The sequence below is a fragment of the Protomyctophum parallelum genome, assembly GCF_964188405.1.
Source record: "Protomyctophum parallelum genome assembly, chromosome: 4".
In the NCBI taxonomy this organism is placed as follows: Eukaryota; Metazoa; Chordata; class Actinopteri; order Myctophiformes; family Myctophidae; genus Protomyctophum; species Protomyctophum parallelum.
This window is the reverse complement of record NC_139700.1, coordinates 48,291,482-48,314,830: the sequence shown is the minus strand read 5'-3', so window position 1 is coordinate 48,314,830 and position 23,349 is coordinate 48,291,482. Positions and strand designations below refer to the sequence as shown.

General features: G+C 43.6%; 1 protein-coding gene across 1 annotated transcript; it reads right to left on the bottom strand.

Moving 5' to 3' along the window:
- Positions 1 to 17: 17 nt before the first annotated feature.
- Positions 18 to 16,254, bottom strand: sigirr (single immunoglobulin and toll-interleukin 1 receptor (TIR) domain). Its single transcript, XM_083763308.1, has 10 exons — positions 16,007 to 16,254; positions 13,191 to 13,511; positions 11,660 to 11,888; positions 11,070 to 11,197; positions 9,852 to 9,992; positions 7,062 to 7,205; positions 6,091 to 6,193; positions 4,727 to 4,877; positions 3,540 to 3,741; positions 18 to 586 (listed from the first exon to the last, which is right to left on the bottom strand). The coding sequence occupies exons 1-10, from the start codon at positions 16,077 to 16,079 to the stop codon at positions 354 to 356; spliced, it is 1,725 nt and encodes a 574-aa protein (XP_083619434.1). The 5' UTR covers positions 16,080 to 16,254; the 3' UTR covers positions 18 to 353.
- Positions 16,255 to 23,349: the final 7,095 nt, after the last annotated feature.

The window sequence follows — 23,349 nt, the reverse complement described above, 5'->3', positions numbered from 1 at the left end:
TATTTGAAAACTTTAGTTACTAGTTACTTTGGCGATTTAAATTTTGATTAGAAAACATGCATTAACCCCTATACATTTCGGCCATTTGAAAATAGCCAATCTACTTGCGACGCATTGAGAGCTTGTAGATCGGCTATTTTCAATAGATCTTCTACACATTTTGAACTTGACATTCTGCAATATGAATACATTTACTTTTAGTACTTTAAGTACATTTTGATGCCGATACTTTTGTACTTTTACTCAAGTACATTTTCAAACCCGTACTTTTACTTGTAACGAAGTAGTTCTAAATTGCAGTATTGGTATACTTTCACTTAAGTAAAACAATTGAGTACTTTTTCCACCACTGGTCACATGTCCTCGTCGCTGACCAGGCAGTAGAAGTCTGTCCGCGCGGCGTAGCTGCGCGAACCCAGGTCGGACACGTCCACCTCGTAGGGCACGGGGTCAGAGGTCACCGCTACGGGTCGGGGGTCGGAGGTCATGGCCGCTACGGGCAGCGCGTGCAGCGGAGCGGCAGGCAGGACGGGAGCTCTGGAGGTCACGGAGGTCAAGAAGGCCTTGTAGACCGGGAGACGCAGTCCTGAGGGACAGACGGAGCAGAGGTTCTCTAACGGTTAGAGTCCAACCTGTAGGCTCTGGCTCAGGTTCACCTTCCTGGAAATTACTTTTTCATCCATTGCACAACCCTGAATTACAATTTAGGCATTCAGCACACTCTTAATCCAGAGCGATTTATACACTAAGCAAGAACAACACATGGTAATGCATCGAATACATAGAAATAGTCATCGCACACTTTCTGTGTGGAGTTTGCATGTTCTCCCCGTGTCCCCTAGGGTAGGTACTAGGGGTGGGTCCCGAATCTCGGGACCAAGTATGTACCGAACCGAACGTGCCTTGGTACCGGGTACCCATTACAATAATTCAATTTCGGTTCTCTATCGGTTCCCACAGACACGCAGTCACACGATATTTATTTATTTATTTTCTTCCCTTAATAGATGCGCAGGGAACAGAGCTGATCTACAAGCCTACATTGCGTTGCATTAGCGACGAGTTGTGGGCTTGTGGCTTGCAGAGGCGGAGCCATCTCTCTGCATGGAGTTAGTTGTCGAGGAGTCTAGAGACAGTGACACGCGCTGTGCCTGGCACTGAGGCAACATCATTATTAAAGTTTCTTAAACGTAATTTTCAAGTGAAGTTTATGGGAGGAAACTTTTAAGAGGGGACAGGAATCTTGCGCCTTGTCTGAGTCTTCACTGCATACGTGCGCAGCGCGCTGGCTGCGCAGCATTGAATCAACATGAGACAAGGAGAGAAAGCGTTGGTGCACTCACTTCGAGTGCGCACCGTGTGTGTGTGTGTGTGTGTGTGTGTGTGTGTGTGTGTGTGATCACGGCGTAGGGTCCAGATACCCAGTCTAACTTTGAGAGGTGGCGAAAAAACAACAAAAGATAGCCTACTTTGGGCAGCCCGTGTGCATGCACATTTCTGTTAGTAGCAAACCACAGCATGCAAGCCGCCTTTGTTTTCAATGATCCCCCATTGATGCGCTGCCCCCTCCCCTTCATTAGCGATGCTAATTTGCACAGTCAATCGTGTGTGTGTTGCTCTCAGATCTCAGACATGCTTTTATTTGTTATTGGTAATAAGAGAAGTAGCCTACAACACTATTTTTTTTTTACTATATTATCCACAAATGGCTCAACTGAATGAGGAGGAAGAGGATGTTACACTATTTATTCATTACATGTCTTAAATTGACATTGAGCTTTTTTGTTAAACATTTGACCTCTTTTATATCATTTTGGAACCGAAATAGGGAACCGTTAAGAACCGGAATCGATAAGCAGAACCGGAATCAGTACCGGACTCGAAAAAATCCTAACGATACCCATCCCTAGTAGGTAGGCTACCCTCACAAAAAACATGCAGTAATCCTGATCTCTAAACTACCTCCCCCTGGCCAGTCAGGGTGCCTGATGGAGGGGAAAGGAACTGGTTGGAATAACGTGTTCCTTCCACGCGCTACGTCCAACCAGGGAAACTCCCCCCTGTCAGGTGTAAAGGAGCAACTTGGACACTCAGGCATGAAGGAAGCATGAGTTCAAGTCTGTTGCTCTCCCCTTGTCCCCCATATATGGGGACTAGGTTAGCGGAGGGTGTGTAGAGCCCAGGATCACATTAGATGATTGACACAGGGGTGAAAAATGGGTTCGTGGGATAAATTAAAAAAAAGTCAGTCATCAAGAATCAAAAGCAAGCTGAGAACCTAACATCGCGTCTAACAGTGGAATATCTATATTATGGAACTATGAGTGCTATGTCTACATAAAATGCTATCTAAATGACATAAGTTGAGCCTTTGCATACGCCTGTGAGGTCGCTGAGGCTAGGGCAAGTGGTACAGCAATGTGTTTAGTCATGTCCAGAGTCTCAACACGCGCTGCTGCAAAAGGAAGATCAGCATCAATAAAAAATAAATAAAGCTTGTTAATGTACGGAGGCACACAGTGCTGTAAAATATAATAATAGATGGTTGTGTTGAGTCTCTGGACATGACAAATCACAGTGATGATTTAGGCCATGCTATCTGCTATGGTGTTGATCCACTGACCGTGAAAACGTAACACTGCAGGTTTCAACACAGCCATCTTTTTAGAGTACATTGTGCTTCAGTATGTTGACAAGCTTCATGGAGATGCGAATGTCCTTCCCAGCTCGATCTGGCACCTGCCCACAGAGCCAAAACTACTAGTAACCGGTGTACTGACCATGGCATTACTGTGCTTAACTGACCAGCCAACTGGCCTGACCTGAACCCCACACAGAATCTAGGTTCTATTGTCAAGAGGAACGTGTGAGACATAAGACTGAACAATACAAATTAATTTACGCCTGCTATCAAAGCAAACCTGGGCTTCCATAACACCTCAACAGTGCCACTGGCTGATCACCTCCATGCCACGGCCCATTGATGAAATACATTTTGTTCAAAAGTAGCCCAGACCAAGTGTTAACTGCATACATTAATATACTTTTCAGATGGACGACATTTCTCGTTTTTTTTGTGGTCTCGTAATTCATTGGGATAGGATTTTTGGATCATAAAGATTAAAAAAAGGGTTTTAAATGCACAATGAATTTAGAATATATGAAATTTTCACTTTTTTAATTATATTACGGAAGAAAATTAACTTTTACAAAATATTAATTACATGGGATGGACCTGTCCTGTATAGATGTGAACCTACAAAGGGTTGTGTTACTGTTGGTTTGTATCATTTATGTTGTTCTGTAAAAGTGGTGGTATTAGGGCTTGTTTGTTTGTGTGTGCCTCGACCGAGTGGGCGGTAGAGTTTCTGCTATCTGCGCCCTGGTTGTGGTAGGCCGGTCTGGGCCAAATTCACGCGAAAATGACCAGGCCGGATTTTTGTCCCAGTCCAGCCCTGGTGCCAGCCCAGGGATCACACACTGTCCCCAAAACCAGCAAATTGCATCCATTATACATCCAAACATGCATATTTATTTACCCAGGTCTCCAGACGGGTGGGGGTCCACCCTACAGTCCAGGTAGTCCGGGGGTTCCAGGGTGAGGATGGGGTCCTTGTCGTCGTGGAGGAGGGTCTGGGGGTCCCCCCCGCCTCCTCCTCCTGCCCCCCCCCGGCGCTGGAGGCCCACCCTGCCTCGGGGCATGGACAGCGCCAGCTCCTTCCAGAACACAGAGGCAGGAGTCTGCACCAATCACAAGCACAGTTAAAAGTACTTTATTTTTTATTATTTTTTATATCATTTTTATCCCACGATTTTGTAACCCATTTGTCACCCCTGTGTCAATTATCTAATGTGTTCCTGGGCTCTACACACCCTCCGCCAACCTGGGGAGAGCAACGGACTTGAACTCATGCTTCCTTCATGCCTGAGTGTCCAAGTCGCTCCTTTACACCTGACAGGGGGGAGTTTCCCTGGTTGGACGTAGCGTGTGGAAGGAACACGCTTATTCCAACCAGTTCCTTTCCCCTCCATCTGGCACCCCGGGTGGCCAAGGGGAGGCAGTATAGAGACCAGGATTACTGCATGTTTTTTGTGATGGTAGGGGACACGGGAAGAACATGTGAGGGTGCCTACCCTGTGTCATAGCACCCGTTCCACCCATCTGTCTGTGTCCCTTTTATGCCCATATACGGAGATGTCTGTATCTGTCTCCCTTTATTCCCATATATGGAGTTGTGTCAGGCACACCCACATATGAAGTGTGTTGCCTAATCTCAATGTGACGTCATGGAATCTACAGGTGAGGAGACTTAGGCTCATTAGGTCCACTGACTGGCAGAGCCTGACCAGAGCCTTTTGTGGCGGCTCTGGACAACCGTGTATCGGACCGACTCGACACCGGCCACTGCACTCCGTGTGGAACGCAGTATTCTGCTGCTTCCGGAACGATGCAAGAACGCTGACCCCAAAACACACTCGCCCCGGGTCAGATCCTGCGACCTCGGAGCGTTCACCACCAAAACTATGCCTAAACCTAACCTTATTCCTAAACATAACCCGATCAGTAAAACTATGTCTAAAACTAAACTCATTTCTAGATGTAACCTCAGTAAAACTATGTCTAAACCTAACCCTATTCCTAAACGTAACCTCAGTCAAACTATGCCTAAAACTGTTTGTGCGTGCGCGTGTGTGCGTGCCTGCGCGGGTGTGCGTGCGTGCATACCACAGAGTTGTGCCTCCAGGTCAGAAAGGTCAGACGGTGCTGCAGCTCTTTGAGGGTCACCTTGACCTCTGACCTCATGTGTTTGACCTGACCGTCCAATAGGATGAAGACAGGCTTCTGGACCAGTTCCAACATGTGTAGCACACCCTGTCTGATACACAGCAACACATGTGTTAACACTATGGACCAGTTCCAACATGATACACAACAATACATGCGTTAACACTATGGACCAGTTCCAACATGATGATACACAACAACACATGTGTTAACACTATGGTTCAGTTCCAACATGATACACAACAACACATGTGTTAACACTATGGACCAGTTCCAACATGATACACAACAACACATGTGTTAACACTATGGACCAGTTCCAACATGATACACAACAACACATGTGTTAACACTATGGACTAGTTCCAACATGATGATACACTTAAATAATAATCACTATTATGGGTCCATAAAGCATTTATTCAGCTCTTTTGAATGCATTAATTGCATACACTATTCGGTGATATATTTCCTGCCAATTCAGGCCGAAACCGAATAGGCCGAAAATGCTTTTTTAGCCATTTTCTGCCGAATATGTATATTCTTTCAGAGCGAACGTTTTTAACTTTGTTTCTGGGGAGGTCCCTGGAACAGTTTTTCCAGGGCGAGGGTCGGTGGCCAATTACATTATAATCTTGGGGGTCCTTTGTCATGAAAATGTTTGAGAACGACTGACACAGAACGACTGACACAGAACGACTGACACAGAACCATGGGGTTTTCAGACTGACACAGAACCATGGGGTTTTCAGACTGACACAGAACGACTGACACAGAACCATGGGGTTTTCAGACTGACACAGAACGACTGACACAGAACCATGGGGTTTTCAGAAAACCGTCAGCATTTCAGAAGACATTAATGACCAGTTTGAGTGAGAGACAGCCATCGCGCAAATTCTAGCTTTTCACCAGAGGAGAAAAACTTTTTATTTTTTTCCAAAATGAGTTAATTGCACAGGCAGACTCTTCACATACTAGAGCATGTCTGAAATAAGTGTCAGAGTTGAAATTAAACATGTAGCTAGGTGTAATGTTAGAGACCACATAAGTGAACCTTTCAAGCCTGTTTTCTCAACTCGCTGTTTTCTGCAAAACATTACTCTATAAGCCATATCTCCAAAACTGGCGGGTCAAACTGAACAACCAATATGTCAATTTGAAGCTACGATTCCCTACTTTCATATGACATGAAAAAATGAATATTCAATTCAATCCAATGGCAGTCCCTCAGTCAAATTTACTCACATTTTGTAGAATCGTCCTCAGGTCTACTCTAAACGGGTTATTATTACCACCACTACCTGAAGTGTGTTTGACACCAGTCCTGTTGCAGGTAGGCGTGAGACAGAACCACCACGAGGCGACGACACCGGCTGATGTTCATCAGCAGCTCTGCAGAGGGATCTGACACGCACACACACACGGATTAAAGCAAAAAATATAATATCACAATCTTTTTTTTTTAATACGATCGTCATAATCATTTCCAAGTCAAATTGTGCAAATGGAAGAGCTCGGATGTAGATCTATGTCACTTTTCAACCCCTTTTTCAACCCCATAGTGAGGTAGAAACATATAACATATATAAACATATATAATAGAGTTTATAAAGGATAGAGTGCGGACCGGGTGCGGTGCGGTGCAGTGCAGTGTGTAGCTGTCATCAAGAATTAAAAGTTAATTTATAAATAAGTAGGCTACATAAAGTTAAGAAGTTCATAATGTTTTTAGTTTCATGTCAATTTCGTGTTTCTCTACTTTGTTTCAATGTGTATTGAGGTGATTTATGTTTGATTGATTGAACTAAGGTCACATTAACCTCTGAACATCTGCTGATGAGCAAGGGTGGTTTTGATCACTGGTAATTAGCAGAGCAGGGCAGAGCCAGTTCATTCAGAGAAGAGAGCTTCAGCGTGCAACAGCTAAAGTGCATTGCTGCTGCCACATGTAGATCTGCTGTTTTAAGAGTCCAGCTCATGATATCAGTTTAAGTCAAGATACTGATTAAAGATTCCTCCGTTTTATTCCCCCCAAAGTGGATGCGGCCAATGAGGTATATTTGTTACATTTGTTTGTTTGTATATTGTAACTTGTGTTGTTCATCATTATTGTTCTCTATGAGAATACTGTACTGAATGTATGTTATGTTTATGTTTTTACTAGTTCTCACGGCATTTGGCATACGCAAATAAATGTCTGTACAACAAAAGAACGCCTTGTGACATATCTATCTACCGGAGGGGGCTACACAGTGTCAGTACAGAAACCAACCTGCTCCAGGCAGTATGTCGTTGTCGTTCAGGTGCACTCGATGGCCCAGTTTATTCTCCAGGTGTGGTTTGAAGATGAAGTGAACAAACTTCCTGTCGTACTCGTTGTTCACGTAGGAGATGTAGGCGTCGTAGAGCTTCCCATCTGAAACACAGAGATGTAGGCATCAGCCAGCTTCCCCTCTGAAACACAGATGTAGGCATCAGCCAGCTTCCCATCTGAAACACAGAGATGTAGGCATCAGTCAGCTTCCCATCTGAAACACAGATGTAGGCATCAGTCAGCTTCGCATCTGAAACACAGAGATGTAGCAGGCATCAGTCAGCTTCCCATCTGAAACACAGAGATGTAGGCATCAGTCAGCGTCCCATCTGAAACACAGAGATGTAGGCCTCAGTCAGCTTCCCATCTGAAACACAGAGATGTAGGCATCAGTCAGCTTCCCATATGAAACACAGAGATGTAGGCATCAGTCAGCTTCCCCTCTGAAACACAGAGATGTAGGCATCAGTCAGCGTCCCATCTGAAACACAGAGATGTAGGCCTCAGTCAGCTTCCCATCTGAAACACAGAGATGTAGGCATCAGTCAGCTTCCCATCTGAAACACAGATGTAGGCATCAGTCAGCTTCCCATCTGAAACACAGAGATGTAGGCATCAGTCAGCTTCCCATCTGAAACACAGATGTAGGCAGCTTCCCATCTGAAACACAGATGTAGGCATCAGTCAGCTTCCCCTCTGAAACACAGATGTAGGCATCAGTCAGAGTTAATATTCAATAGTTCTAGGCTAGCCAACCTTCATCTGCCTTTGCAATGCATATCGCCCCAGGCAGATTAAGTCAGGCCCCTCTCAAAATGCATATCGCCCCAGGCAGATTAAGTCAGGCCCCTCTCAAAATGCATATCGCCCCAGGCAGATTAAGTCTGGCCCCTCTCAATGCATATCAACCCAGGCAGATTAAGTCTGGCCCCTCTCAATGCATATCAACCCAGGCAGATTAAGTATGGCCCCTCTCAATGCATATCGTCCCAGGCAGATTGAGTCTGGCCCCTCTCAATGCATATCACCCCAAGCCGATTAAGTCTGGCCCCTCTTCAATTGTGGGAGGACTTTACGGCCGAAGTGGTGACGAGCCAACCAGATTAATCTGGAACCAGGCTATAACCAACCAGGGCCCAGTATGCAAATATGGGGCGGTACACTGAGAAGAACGAGACTAGTATCCATGCAGTAGTATTTGTATCGCTACGCGAGGACGGAAACTCCTTTTGTGTTTTAAGCATTACGTTATGCTTTAGCTGTTGAAAAATCTACAAGCTCATAGTGCAGCACCGAGTGCCACGTTATGAGCTTGTAGATCTTCTGTTTTTGAAAAATCAAATCAATATATATTCTTTCAGAGAGAACATTTCTACCCAAATCTTTGCTTCTGGGGGAGTCCCTGGAAGAAAAAAAATTCAGACGGGGATCGGTGGCCAATTACTTTTTGGGGGTCCTTGACTTGAAAAAGGTTGAGGACCACTGACATAGAAACATGGGTTTTTTCAGAAAACTGTCAGAATTTAGAAGCCTTTTTGTCCTCAGGTCTAAATGGATTAAAGGTATATTCAGTGATTTCACTTAATTCAAATATCACTTATTTTTTTGTTTTGTTGTGATAATCCTCCCTACTATAGAGTGTGCTGGCCATATAAGGAGTTCCTCCCTGTCCCCAGTTAACCCCTGGGGGTCAAAAAACCTTAGGTTTCGTTTTTGACTCTCTATCCTGATTGGACGAAAGGCTGGGTCCCACAGCCAAAAACGAAACCTAAGGTTTTTCGAGTGAAATCACTGAATATACCTTTAATATTCTATAGTTGTACTGTAACTCTCACCGTTAAGTTAATATTTAACCAATTTAGACCTGAGGACGATTCGACAAATGTCTTCTAAATTCTGACAGTTTTCTGAAAAAACCTATGTTTCTATGTCAGTGGTTCTCAAACATTTTCATATCTAGGACGCCCAAAAATATATGTAATTGGCTGCCGACCCCCATCTGAAAACATGTTGTTCCAGGGACCCCCCCCCCCCCCCCCCCCCTCCCAGAAGCAAAGATTTTAATTAGAAACGTTCGTTCTGAAAGAATATATATTCAAAGATTTGCACATATTCGTACGTATATATACAGATTGGGATATGACGCCACCTAGCGTCGATGTACGTATATATATACACTAAAAACGCCGGGACACCGCTCCACACGTCCCAAACTCTTCTCCCTTCTGGCTCCAAAACTGTGGAATGCACTTCCCATTGCAGTCAGAACTGCAGCATCACTCCCAATCTTCCGCCGTAGTCTGAAAACCCACCTTTTCAGACTCCATCATGGCCCATAGCACTTACCCCACCCCCTTAGATAGCATTTCTGTAGACTTAGATAGCATTTGATACAGACTTATAGCATTTTATGTAGACAGCACTATAATTGCATTGTATGTAGTCATAGCACGTCATAGTACATATGTATAGCATAGTATAGTATATATAGTATAGTTTATATGTATAGTTTCATAGATATTCCACTGTTACTTTCTTAGCTTACGCATGTTTCATGATGAATGCTTTTTATGTGATGTATTCCCATGCTTTTTTTGTTCTTGCTTAATGTAAATCTCTCTGGATTAAGAGCGTCTGCTAAATGCCTAAATTGTAAATTATATATACGGACTTGGGAAAGAAATAATTAAAACCCCAAAAGGGGTTCCCGTTCAGAAGGGATTAAATAGTGCTAGTGTAAAGTCCCACCGTTGACTTGGTGTTCTCCGTAGGCGTTCCTGTACCACAGCTTGACGTCCAGGTGACACCAGGAGTACAGGACGGCGGAGACGAGCAGGCAGACGGTCAGCACCAGCGCAGCGATGACCGCGGCCGTGTGGCTCAGCTGGCCTGAAACACACACACACACACACACACACACACACACACACACACACACACACACACACACACACACACACACACACACACACACACACACACACACACACACACACACGTCAGTGAGCATTCACCTTCTTCATGAAGGTTAGTGCTGTGTGTGTGTGTGTGTGTGTGTGTGTGTGTGTGTGACAGTGTGTGTGTGTGTGTGTGTGTGTGTGTGTGTGTGTGTGTGTGTGTGTGTGTGTGTGTGTGTGTGTGTGTGTGTGTGTGTGTGTGTGAGTCACGGGTGATTCTTAACCGGCCACACATGTATCTTAACCGGCCACACATGTATCTTAACCGGCCACGCATGTATCTTAACCGGCCACGCATGCATCTTAACCAGCCATGCATGCATCTTAACCGGCCACACATGTATCTTAACCGGCCACGCATGTATCTTAACCGGCCACGCATGCATCTTAACCAGCCATGCATGCATCTTAACCGGCCACACATGCATCTTAACCGGCCACGCATGTCGGGAGCCATGGGTGATTCTTAACCGGCCACGCATGCATCTTAACCAGCCACGCATGCATCTTAACCAGCCATGCATGCATCTTAACCGGCCACACATGCATCTTAACCGGCCACGCATGTCGGGAGCCATGGGTGATTCTTAACCGGCCACGCATGCATCTTAACCAGCCACACATGCATCTTAACCAGCCACGCATGCATCTTAACCGGCCCTGCATGCATCTTAACCGGCCCCGCATGCATCTTAACCAGCCACGCATGCATCTTAACCGGCCACGCATGCATCTTAACCGGCCACGCATGCATCTTAACCGGCCACACATGCATCTTAACCGGCCACGCATGCATCTTAACCGGCCATGCATGCATCTTAACCGGCCACGCATGCATCTTAACCGGCCACGCATGCATCTTAACCGGCCACACATGCATCTTAACCGGCCACGCATGTCGGGAGCGATGGGTGATTCTTAACCGGCCACGCATATTGTTGTTGTTGGACTGTTGCAAGTCGGACTGTTAGTACGTCATAGTTGTAAACTTGTAATCAGTATTTATTACCGTTACTCTGCAGGGTGTAATCGATGCTGAGGTTCCTCAGCTTGCAGCTGTAGAGTCCAAAGTCTGTGTTCTCTGTGAGGCTCAGTGTCAGAGTGCTGGAGACCTGGAGACGCCATGGACCAGGAGACCTGTTACAATATAAATGAACCAATAAGAGACCTGTTACAATATAAATGAACCAATAAGAGACCTGTTACAATATAAATGAACCAATAAGAGACCTGTTACAATCTAAATGAACCAATAAGAGACCTGTTAGAGGTTTCAGCAGATGTACAAGCTCGTAGATGCTGCTATTCTTTTTAAATCGTGAAAATGTGTCGCAAATAATATATTGTCACGTTCTGGTGAGCAGGACAGCCAGGCGGGTGGTGATCAAACCCATGGTTGGGTGTTTTATTTTAATAAAGGTGAACAGAGACAGATAACACAAACTCCAACTGACACCAAACAATGACTCGACAAGGACTGACTGGGGAACAAGACTAAGTTCCAGCTGACTAAAATGTGACTAAAACTAAATACATTTTTATTCAAAGACCATGACTAAAAAACAACTAAATAAAGTCAACACTGGTCCCAAAACGCACCTGGACGAGGAGTTGTGACGGTGCATGGTGTCGTTGGCCAGCGGGCGGCCATCTTTGAGCCAGGCGAAGGTGAGGTCATCACAGGGCGGTCCTTGGGGGTCCCAGGGCAGCAGGGCATCACAGCGCAGGGTGGGGAGGGGGTCGGCCCCCCACAGGCGGGCCCACACCGTTACTGGACCACCCGATTCCGCCGGGCTCCAGGAGATCGGCGCTTTAGAACACTGAGATTCTGACAGTAGCGGGGGAAAAAGTACTCAATTATTTTACTTGACTCATTTACCGCCGAGATCGTCTTTTGGCGGCTTTTTGAGGGGCCCCCTATACACAGGTGCTTGTCTTTAGTTCAATGTTTGTGTTGTAAACGCCATTGACAATGAAGGGAAAATGTATGTTATGATGTGTCATTAACAATATTGTCTCTTTAATGTTAATGGCGTTTAATGTCTGTGTTGGTTTTACATCACCTAATCAACATGTGTTAGACTTTAATATATTAGCGCCCCTCACTTCACACAGGTGTGATTTTTTAAATATACATTGGCTACGTTTACATGGACAGTTAAATCCCCTTTTCATTCAGAATAAAAGTTAAATCCTATTAAAAGTTCTCATGTAAACACCTACAAAAACTTAAATCGGAAAGAAAATGGTCAATCTGATTTAAACTTAGATCTGATGTAACTGACCGGTTTATTCTATTTTAAATCCTATTGAAACAATTGTGGACTCATGTAAACACTCATTCGGATTGAAGTTCATTCTGGTCTTTCTGTGCATGCTTGTTTCCATGTAATTGGTATGGCTATATTATGCTCTTGTTTTGCGATTAATTATATTAAGAAATTATATTAGAAACCTCTCATAGGCTACAGGATACATCAAATATAAAGTAATACGGCATAAAAGTGTTTTTCTATTATTATTATTTTGTTTTACTGAAATGTAGTGTAGTAAAAGTAAAACAATTGGAAAGTAAAGTAGAAATACCTCAAAATTGTACTTTAGTACTAAAGTAAATGTACTTTCCACCACTGGACGTAAACATATCCGCCCGCCCCCTATCCAATCAGAAGCCTTCCCAGCCCCAAACCTGATGTGGAATGAAATAATGGGATTTAAAAGTATTGTCCACTCATTCGGAATGACCTTTCCCATGTAAACACGCAGCAAAAAACATTACTTCTGAATTAATTCATTCTGAAGTTTTCATTCTGAATGAAAAAGCCCTAATGTAACCGCAGCCATTGATTATGTGCTCGTAACACTCCGGTTCGGGTGCGATGAAAAAAATAAAACAGAAAACAAGTAAAGATTCCGCTGGCTTATGCTGTCTATGCATGGGAACAGAGTTTTATAGAATCGTAATATCTCAGATTCTTCTTCTGGTATCAAAACAAGCTTGATTTGCGCCTCATTTCTCTAAACGATATGATCGCCGGTTACAAAATGTAGGCCTATGTTTTGGGTGAATTAAATAATGTCTGAAAAGGCCTCAACAACAAGGCCTTGGCACTCTATTGTTAAGCCTTACCTCTGACGACGAGGCGGAATGTGATCCAGGCGGACTCGTTCACCATGCAGGTGTAGTTCCCCGCGTCGCGGAGGCTGAGGCTGGGGAACTCCAGGACGGCGTTCCCTTCCTGAGGATCCAAAACCTGGACAGGACCCCCGGAGGAAGACCCTGCAGGCCCCTCGCGGGCGGGGAGCTGACGACAGCCTCTCGTCCAGGTCAGGTGGCCGTGGCTCTGGGCCTGCGTGGCGTCTGCGGCACAGCTGAGGCGGTACGGAGAGCCCTGCTCCGTGGCCACCACCTCCTTGGAGAAGATGCTGCCCCCGTCCATGCAGCTCTGGGCTGTTCACGCAGTGAGAGAAGACATGAAGAAAAGATATGCCCCCGTCCATACAACTGAGATATTGACCTACAGTACCGACGAGTTCAGTAGGTGTTTTGTCGTTATTCTGTGGATTGATGACGGCTATAGAAGGCAGAGAGACAGTAAACTATAGGATCATAGAATGCAGAGAGACAGTGTAGTGTCTCAGTAAACTATAGGATCATAGAATGCAGAGAGACAGTGTAGTGTCTCAGTAAACTATAGGATCATAGAATGCAGAGAGACAGTGTAGTGTCTCAGTAAACTATAGGATCATAGCATGCAGAGAGACAGTGTAGTGTCTCAGTAAACTATAGGATCATAGAATGCAGAGAGACAGTGTAGTGTCTCAGTAAACTATAGGATCATAGAATGCAGAGAGACAGTGTAGTGTCTCAGTAAACTATAGGATCATAGCATGCAGAGAGACAGTGTAGTGTCTCAGTAAACTATAGGATCATAGAATGCAGAGACAGTGCAGTGTCTCAGTAAACTATAGGATCATAGAATGCAGAGAGACAGTGTAGTGTCTCAGTAAACTATAGGATCATAGAATGCAGAGAGACAGTGTAGTGTCTCAGTAAACTATGGGATCATAGAATGCAGAGAGACAGTGCAGTGTCTTAGTAAACTATGGGATCATAGAATGCAGAGAGACAGTGCAGTGTCTCAGTAAACTATGGGATCATAGAATGCAGAGAGACAGTGCAGTGTCTTAGCAAACTATGGGATCATAGAATGCAGAGAGACAGTGCAGTGTCTTAGTAAACTATGATCACAGGTAAACACATACATGCAGAGAGACAGTGTAGGCTAGTGTCTAAGTAATCTAGGATCACTGGTAAAGCAAAAAACTGTGTAGAAGCAGCCTGCTGGCTGTCATTGTTGACTAAACACCACATCAGGCTGAACTGAAGACAACATGAAGGTCAACGTTTGTTTTATGCCCGGTCAGATCATTGTTTTTTTTTAAATATTATATTATACTGTTTAGACCAGTGATTCCCAAACATTTTTATGTCAAGGACCTCCAAATTGACACTAATCAGGCCACGGGCCCCCATTTGAAGAGGTATGCCAGGGATCCCCCATAAGAGAGGATTTTTACAGCTCTAGCAGTGATTCTCAACCCGTTTAATTCCAAGGACCCCCAGTTTGACACGGAGTTTGCTACGGACCCCCATTGAATGGCATTTCTATCTCTGGGACCCCAATTTAAATGGTAAAGTTCCATTTGTACACTCTCAGAGTTACAGACCCATAAGGGTCATTTGGTTCCAAACTATCATTTAGCTGGGGACCCCCTGGAACTCCATCAAGGACCCCTGGGGGTCCCCGGACCCCACTTTGGGAACCACGGGTTAGACCACTGGTTCTGAACCAGTGGTCCTTGAGGGGGTTCCAGGTGGTCCCCAGCTAAATGATGGAGAGTGGCTAACCAAATGGACCCAGCTTTAACTCTTGAGAGAATGCAATGAAACCAAATGGACCCATACAGGTCAATTGGTTTCATTTTATACTTTTTTTTTTTTTTAAATACAATTTTCCATCTTACGCTCTCAAGAGTTACATTATTACTATAGGTATTAGAAAACTGTTAAGACAATTGTACTACAATCAGGTCCAAATGGTTTAAGTAGAGTAGGCCTAGCCTACTTCTGCCTAGCCCTGGCATAACCCCAGAATAACTTGTTAAAAAGTGCACGCAGTACATTTTCCCATGTAATAGTCACAAGTTGTGTTTGTTATTCATTAACCCAGCAGGATGCAGAGCAAAGGCCATGCATGGTGTTGGTGGTTGTTGTTGTTGTTGTTGGTGGCCACCCGGGGGTGCTCATGTGACTGTGGCCACGTCATTTCTGTCACCTCATGTGATTCTCATGTCCACATCTCAATTATTTTTGCATCAAAACCGACGACCAATACATGACTCCTCATACAAACATGTCAACTGTCAAGTCAGGTTTATTCGGTTAAAAGCAATAGCAGTTATAGTTGTCCCGAATAGGCTTCATAGACCGTAAAGGCCGGCTATAGTCCATTTACGCCACAATATAATAATAAAGCCTATATATAGCCTATACTGTGTAATATAATTATAATTCATAAACACAAGTCTCAACTTCTTGCTGTTCAAAACGAAGCAAAAAAAACCTAGCCCTCAATCTCTTTTTTAAGACTTAATAATCATTGTATTGTAAATTATGAAAACGACACAAAAATAAATAAAAACATATTCTCTTTTTTACCCCTCGTCTGTTTAAAATAGCAGATCTATTTTCGGGGGAAAACAATATCGACAAATATTGGCACGACAATCTTTACGCACATATGCGTCCATATTATGATCCATCACGGCCAAAGAAAATAGATCTCGATGTGACTTGAAAATGTTTGAGAAAGACTGTCCTATAAAAGTAATTAATGAAATAAAATAAAATGCAATAAAATAAGCGTTAAATAACCACTTTACCCTCGGTCATTGCGGCTGTGTAGCAGCAGTAGCAGCTCCATAGTAGACCCAAGTATAGCATCACGAACACCATGATTCTTCTGTCCGTGCATTAATAATTAGTTACATAAATATAAATGAACACACTCATTCTCTATTCATCCGGATTAAACTGAACAAAACATGCTTATATTAGAGTTAGAGCCGCTGCATCGCACCCCCCGAACGTTTGTTTATGCCGCGGATATTTCACTATTAACTTCTAGGCTACAGTGTTTTGCTTTATTTTTTTAATTTTTTAGCAGTCACCACTGCACTAAACCTGGAAGACCTGTTTCTGGGACGGAGCCTCCTATTGGCTGAGGGGGCACTCACGTGATGCCCTGCTCGGCATCATGATTCACCTGTGTGTGTGTGTGTGTGTGTGTGTGTGTGTGTGTGTGTGTGTGTGTGTGTGTGTGTGTGTGTGTGTGTGTGTGTGTGTGTGTGTGTGTGTGTGTGTGTGTGTGTGTGTGTGTGCGCGAGCATTTTATTTTTAAACAAACATATAATTGCAGTATTAAGTACAGTATTTGTCTCTGATATGTAGTGGATTTCTCTAATAGCACACATTAAAATCACACCTGTGTGAACTGAGTGGTGCAACTCCCCTCTCCTCTCTCTCTCTCTTGCAGGCAACAGTGCAGCACTAATACTATCTCTCTCTCTCTTTTTTGGCAACAGCGCCTCTACTGGTAGTCCTAGTCATAATACTGGTGCTCATGGCCAAATAGGTATAGTAGGTACATATAGGTGAACACGGACATTGCTGTTCTTTGGAGTGGTTGCACAACTAAAAAACAACGCTTAACATGATTTGCAAACGATTGCATCATGAATACAATTATATTGGCAACATGTTTGTAGATCTGGTATTTTCTCTTATTTTATGAAGAGGTAGGGGAGTGCGGGGTAAGATGAGCCAGCGGTTAAGTTGAACCACCCCCTTTATCTAGAAAACTAGAAAACTGTGTTGCCATGTGACCTTAAATCGAGTAAGCATCCATCATTTACACCTGGCTGTGAAGTTGGGAAGCACATGAGGAAAGTAGAAAACATAATTTTACAAAAAAAAACGGTAAAACTTCGACACATAATAAGCAAATTGTACCTAGGTCTATAATGTAATATCATACACATTGATGACTTGCCAATGGATAGAACCATGTGAATCATTTAGCAAATAAATTGTCTGAAGTATAGCTTATTCTAGTCATTGTTTTCTAAAATGGAGGCTGGGGGTAAAATTAACCAATGTCCAGGGGTAAATTGAGTCAATGGGAATCACTATTCATATTATTTTTATTAAAGGGTGAGACCACTTTTTGAGAGGTTTGGGCTGTTTTCTTACCTTATTATGGGCAAACTATTCCATTCCATGGAGCTATTTCACTCTGTTGTGTTGTTTATTAGCAATTTAAGAAATAAAAATAGTCGCTCATTGACTTCCATTGTAACGGGGAAACAGCTCTCAAAGTGACTCTTTTAGCACATAAACCAACGCAACAAAAGCTTTTAGGATAGATTTATAAAGTTACTATTTTAGTCGGAGATAGACTCAAGCAGTACTTCGAGGTTTCGTTTGTAAACAGAAGTCTCCACGCTGTTTGAGATGCACCCAGCTGCAGCCTCGCATATGAGCAATCCCAGACACAGACAATTTACACACTTCTTCTAAAGTGTCTTATAAAGTGTCTCCCTCAAACACGTCCATTGTGTATGTTTTTAGTCCCCGTCGTTTCCAATAAGGAAGTGGTGTACAGTTTTGGTCTAATCAGATCAACAGCAGTGATTCGGTCGGCGTAGGCATACCTACCGGATCTTTGATTTGTTTATTCAAAATAAAACCGCATGAGTTTTCCTCATTTCATAAACTGTCAGAATTAGCTTTTGTTGCGTTCGTTTATGACTTTATGTGCTAAAAGAGTGACTTTGAGAGATTTACAATTTACAATTTACAATTTAGGCATTTAGCAGACGCTCTTAATCCAGAGCGACTTACATTTAAGCAAGAACAAAAGCAGGGAATACATCACATAAAAGCATTTATCATGAAACATGCGTAAGCTAAGAAGGTAACAGTGGAATATCTATATGATGAAACTATACATACACTATACATAATAAACTATACATATTCACTACTATGCTATACATATGTACTATGGCGTGCTATGACTATATACAATACAATTATAGTGCTGTCTACATAACATGCTATAAGTCTGTGTCAAATGCTATCTAAGCCAACAGAAATGCTATCTAAGGGGTTAGGGTAAGTGCTATGGGCCATGATGGAGTCTGAAAAGGTGGGTTTTCAGGCTACGGCGGAAGATTGGGAGTGATGCTGCAGTTCTGACTGCAATGGGAAGTGCATTCCACAGTTTTGGAGCCAGAAGGGAGAAGAGTTTGGGACGTGTGGAGCGTTGTCCCGGCGTTTTTAGTGAGGGTACTTCCAGTTTCCCTGCGTTGGCTGATCTGAGTGCGCGGGAGGGTTTGTAGGGTTCAATCATACTTGTAAGATATGGGGGAGCCATACCTTTGGTTGCTTTGAATGCCAGCATCAGAGTTTTGTATTCTGTGCGGGCAGCGACCGGGAGCCAGTGGAGGGAGCGGAGCAGGGGGGAGACATGTACTCCCATTGCAGATGTTTCCCCGCTACAATGGAAGTCAATGGACCCTATTTTTTATTTCTTAAATTGCTAATAAACAACACAACGGAGCGAAATAACTCATGGAATGTAATAGTTTGCCCATAATAAGCTAAGAAAACAACCCAAACCTCTAAAAAAGTGGTCTTGCCCTTTAAGTCTTTGCTACTAATTATACTCAATGACCTTTAATTTGCATGTACAGTACATACTCATTTAAGAGTAGTTTGCAATATTTTATTAACAATATTGCAAATATAAGGTTCTGAATAACAAACTTTATTTAATTGTCTTAATATTGTTTAAATAATAAATAAACAAATAAATAAGACTATTTGCAAAAGGGAAACCTGTTATTATATTATTATCATCGATAAGTGAATACATTATCTGCTCAAGTTTAAGCTTTAAAATTCAAATATCATGTGGTTCAACTTACCCCTCGACTTGGATCAACTTACCCCTTACCTGGGGCAAATTGAGCCACATTACCACTTTTTTTTTTAAAGGTCATATTTCATGGCCCTTTGTCATAGATGCTTACTCATCATTTCAATTGATAGAAGACATCCTGAAATATGGGTAGATCATTAGATTTTACTGCCATCTCATTTTGCCTTGCTTCCAGGACAACTTAAGCAAAACGTGGTTCATCTTACCCCGTTCTCCCCTATCCTAGCTACTGTATAAGTGAAATGTACGTATTAAATGTAATTTCTGTTCCTGTCCACAGGGAGGTGCTGTTACTCCTTCTTGGAGACACAAATCCTCCAACACAGTATAGGCTACTGCTGTGTGTGTGTGTGTGTGTGTGTGTGTGTGTGTGTGTGTGTGTGTGTGTGTGTGTGTGTGTGTGTGTGTGTGTGTGTGTGTGTGTGTGTGTGTGTGTGTGTGTGTGTGTGTGTGCGTGCGCGCCAGCCACGAAAGGGGATCACCGCCACAATGCAATGGGAGTCAATTGTGTTTGATGGCTGTGTTCTGCCTATCAAACACAAATGTTTGGTCAAACCATGTGACTCCCATTGGAATTGCTTTGTGGCGGCCGTTAAACACAGACGGAACACAGAAAATGCATGTGATATCTGTATATGAGCCCTTAGGCTTCATACACAAATACGGAACGCATGTTTTTAATAATCTGGGGACCCCCCCAAAATAAATTGACGACCCCCCGAGGGGTCACGACCCTGAGAACCCCTGTCCTGTAGTAACTTATTACACATTGAGTTTTCGAATCCATCTGTTGAGTGCCATGGATGTCTTTTAATGTTTTATATTGATTAAAGACGTCATGAAATGAAGATACAGACATTTTATTTTATAATTTCACATTTTATTTTGTAGTTTCATTTTGTAGTTTCCGTTTCACTCACACTGAAACGGAATGCTGTGTGTTTCTTTTAACCAATCAGAACGTCGCATCCCTCCAGGGTATGGGACGTAGAGCCGCTGCATGTGTGACACGTGCACGCGTGTTTGGACGGACACGCAGCAATGGGAATAGAACACGTGAATGAAATCAAGCTTTATTTTTGTGTTTATGCTGGACTCGACACGTCAAAGAAAGTAATAGAGGGTATGCGTGTGCATCATCATCAATTCAGTATTTTAGCTGTGACGTGAGCGCCCCCTCCTGAGATACTTCCATGTCCTGGTTTTGTGTCGCTTTTGTGTCCCCATAGAGTTATACTGTGACGCTCCGTCGGACTAAATCTGAGACGAAAACAACCACGAAAGTCTAATTTTACCGCTTTCCTCGCAACAACAAAGCTGTGCTGCTCTCCCAAATCTGGCTGTGACAGGCCGTCTGCCCCACATGGAATACTATCGCCATTTTATTTTATTGTGTCAACTAAATCCTCATTAATGCAAACTAGATTCAACATACTCAAGCCTGCACACATTCTAAATATGCCCCCGAAATATTTTACCGAGCAAATTGCCACCTTCAATAATAATGATAATAATAGTCTTTATTGTCTCCACATCATATATTTTGTTGTCATGGACACTTGTACAAAACATCAATAATTCTACTCGAGTTGTAAGCATTAAGACCCATTTTAACCCTCAATGGCTTCCTTTCTGAAAAATAACGTAATTGTAAAAAGATTCACGCGTTTAGATATTCTATTTACAATGAGATGCGGACGGGAGCTGGTGCCACTTGGACCCGGACGTAACGTAGCACTACAAAATGACGTCGGTTATGCGGGAGCACCTACTGACACTGTGCAAAAAGCATGGAATACGCATGTGTAAATTACAGGAAACTCCCATTAAACTTTCCAACAAACTTCGGTAAACTCCAATATTGTATACCATCACACCTGTATATTACTGTATATTGCTGTAGGCTATGCCTGCACTCCTCTTAACTCCTCTTTTCACGCAGTGTGAGTGGCAAAAAACTACTTTTCTGGCCTTGATAGCACGTACATCCAAACAGAAAAGTCCTATCTTGCATTAAACAACGTTAAATGGCATTAGACTCACTTGGCCAAGTCACTTTTCCACTCGATTTGCCACTCGATTTCCCATTCACTTTATGCATGCGCATACCCTCTATTACCATTTCATTTTTATGGACTTTTCATATAATAATTCACAAAATTCACAAATGTTCCCATTGTTTTGGCATCCATTGTTAGGTATAGTATGCCACGGATATTTTCAAATGTATATGATAATGTATAGGGTTGAAGTGGTTAATGTATGTTTTCTAATCAAAATCGCCAAAGTAACTAAAGTTTTCAAATAATTGTAGCAAAGTAAAAGAAAAAATGTTGGCACCGAGATGTAGTGGAGTAGAAGTCAAAGTACTGGAAATTGGAAATACTCAAGTAAAGTACAAATACCTCAACATTGTACTTAAGTACAGTACTTAAGTAAAAGTACTTATAGTTACTTTCCACCACTGCGTTTTTTACATGCTTTTTGTCACGGGGCAGCCTGTGCCCTATAATACATAAGACAAACAGGGACAATGCACACACACACACTGTCATGGTCTGTCACTCCACAGACCATCTCTCCACCCTGGCCACTCCCACAATTCATTTCCACCACACTGCAGTCCCATTCATAGACATATAAACGTAGACGCCCTTTCCGGCTCTGGAGCGTGTGCTCAAGGGGGGGGGGGGGGAAACATTCCAGAGATTCCTTGCGAAGCCCCGCGGAAGCATGAGCGTGCATCACAGAGCGCATGTTCGGGTCTGATGAAGTCCCGGAAAAGATGCGCTGTGATTGGCCACTAGTAATCACTTGAGTGGCAGCGTGACGTAACGTGCCTTCCACACTTCCGGCGTACTTCCTCTTCCAACGAACTGCAGCGGCCAATGAGGCATCTATTTTTGAGTGGTGCAACCCCTCCAAGGAACAGCAATGTCCATGTGCACCTGTGTGTGTGCCTATGTATGTGTTGGTTCATGAGCACCAGTATGACTATAGCCTCGATACCCAGGCTTTCATTTCGTCTGCGCGAAAGATGAAAGCCTGGAAAAAGCCGTGGGCTGAACCAGTCTAAAAGTGGGAGTCAACCCTTCTGGGTGGGCGTCGCTCTAAATGATGTGACGTAGCACTGCACTAGGGGGGAGAGGAGGGGCCGGGGGTGACGGACAGATCGATGAGATCCAATCAGGGTGCGCGCATTTCTGAGGCGCGACCCGCCCCTCTAGACCAGAAATGTCTCTGCTTAGGTCAGGCTAGTATGACTATGACTACCGTACCAGTAGGGGGCGCTGTTGTGCCAGAAACCTCCGCTCCATCTCCAAAATCAAACCATTTCTCTCCACACACGACCTTGAAATAGTCATCCACGCACTGATATCATCCCGGTTAGACTATACTGTAATGCCCTCTACACTGGGATTAGTCAATCATCCCTGTCCCGTCTGCAACTTGTCCAAAATGCAGCAGCCAGACTCCTGACCGGCACCAGGAGGAGAGACCACATCACCCCTGTCCTGGCCTCTCTCCGCTGGCTGCCGGTCCGGTTCAGAATACAGTTCAAAACCCTCCTTTTTGTGTACAAAGCCCTCAATGGGCTGGCCCCCTCCTACATCACCGACCTCCTATCCTATCCCCCCCTCTACCAGGACCCTCAGGTCAGCAGACAGGGGTCTCATAGGGGTTCCGCTCACAAAGAAGAGGCTCAGGGGCGACCGCGACTTTGCTGTCTCAGCCCCCACTCTGTGGAACAGCATTAGTTAGGTCTGCGCCCTCCGTTGAGTCTTTTGAATCACAACTTAAAACATTTTTATATTCACAAGCCTTTGCACCACCGACATGATCCTGCACCTTTCCTTTTAGATTATTCTGTCCTATATGCCTGTAGTTTTATTATTGACGTCTTCTGCACTGTATTGTATTGTATAATTTGTATTGTATTGTATTGTATTGTATTGCATTTGTGAAGCACTTTGGTACAATGAGAGTTGTTTTTAAATGTGCTATATAAATACATTTGATTTGATTTGATTTGAGAAACAGAGAGAGAGAGATAGTATTTGCTGCACTGTTGCCTGCTAATGAGAGAGAGAGAGAGAGAGAGAGAGAGAGAGAGAGAGAGGAGGGGGGGGGGGAGTTGCACCACTCAGTTCACACGGGTGTGATTTTTTTTATATCTATTGTCCCATTTACACACCTGTCTCCAACTCTCTCATCAGCTAA

Excerpts from the sequence above, each read along its gene's own strand:
- sigirr (XM_083763308.1), bottom strand. The coding sequence starts at position 16,079 with ATGGTGTTCGTGATGCTATACTTGGGTCTACTATGGAGCTGCTACTGC. Across the intron at positions 11,889-13,190 it reads ATTCCGCCTCGTCGTCAGAG|AATCTCAGTGTTCTAAAGCG; the intron begins GTAAGGCTTAAC and ends CGCTACTGTCAG. Across the intron at positions 587-3,539 it reads CCACCCGTCTGGAGACCTGG|GACTGCGTCTCCCGGTCTAC; the intron begins GTAAATAAATAT and ends TCTGTCCCTCAG.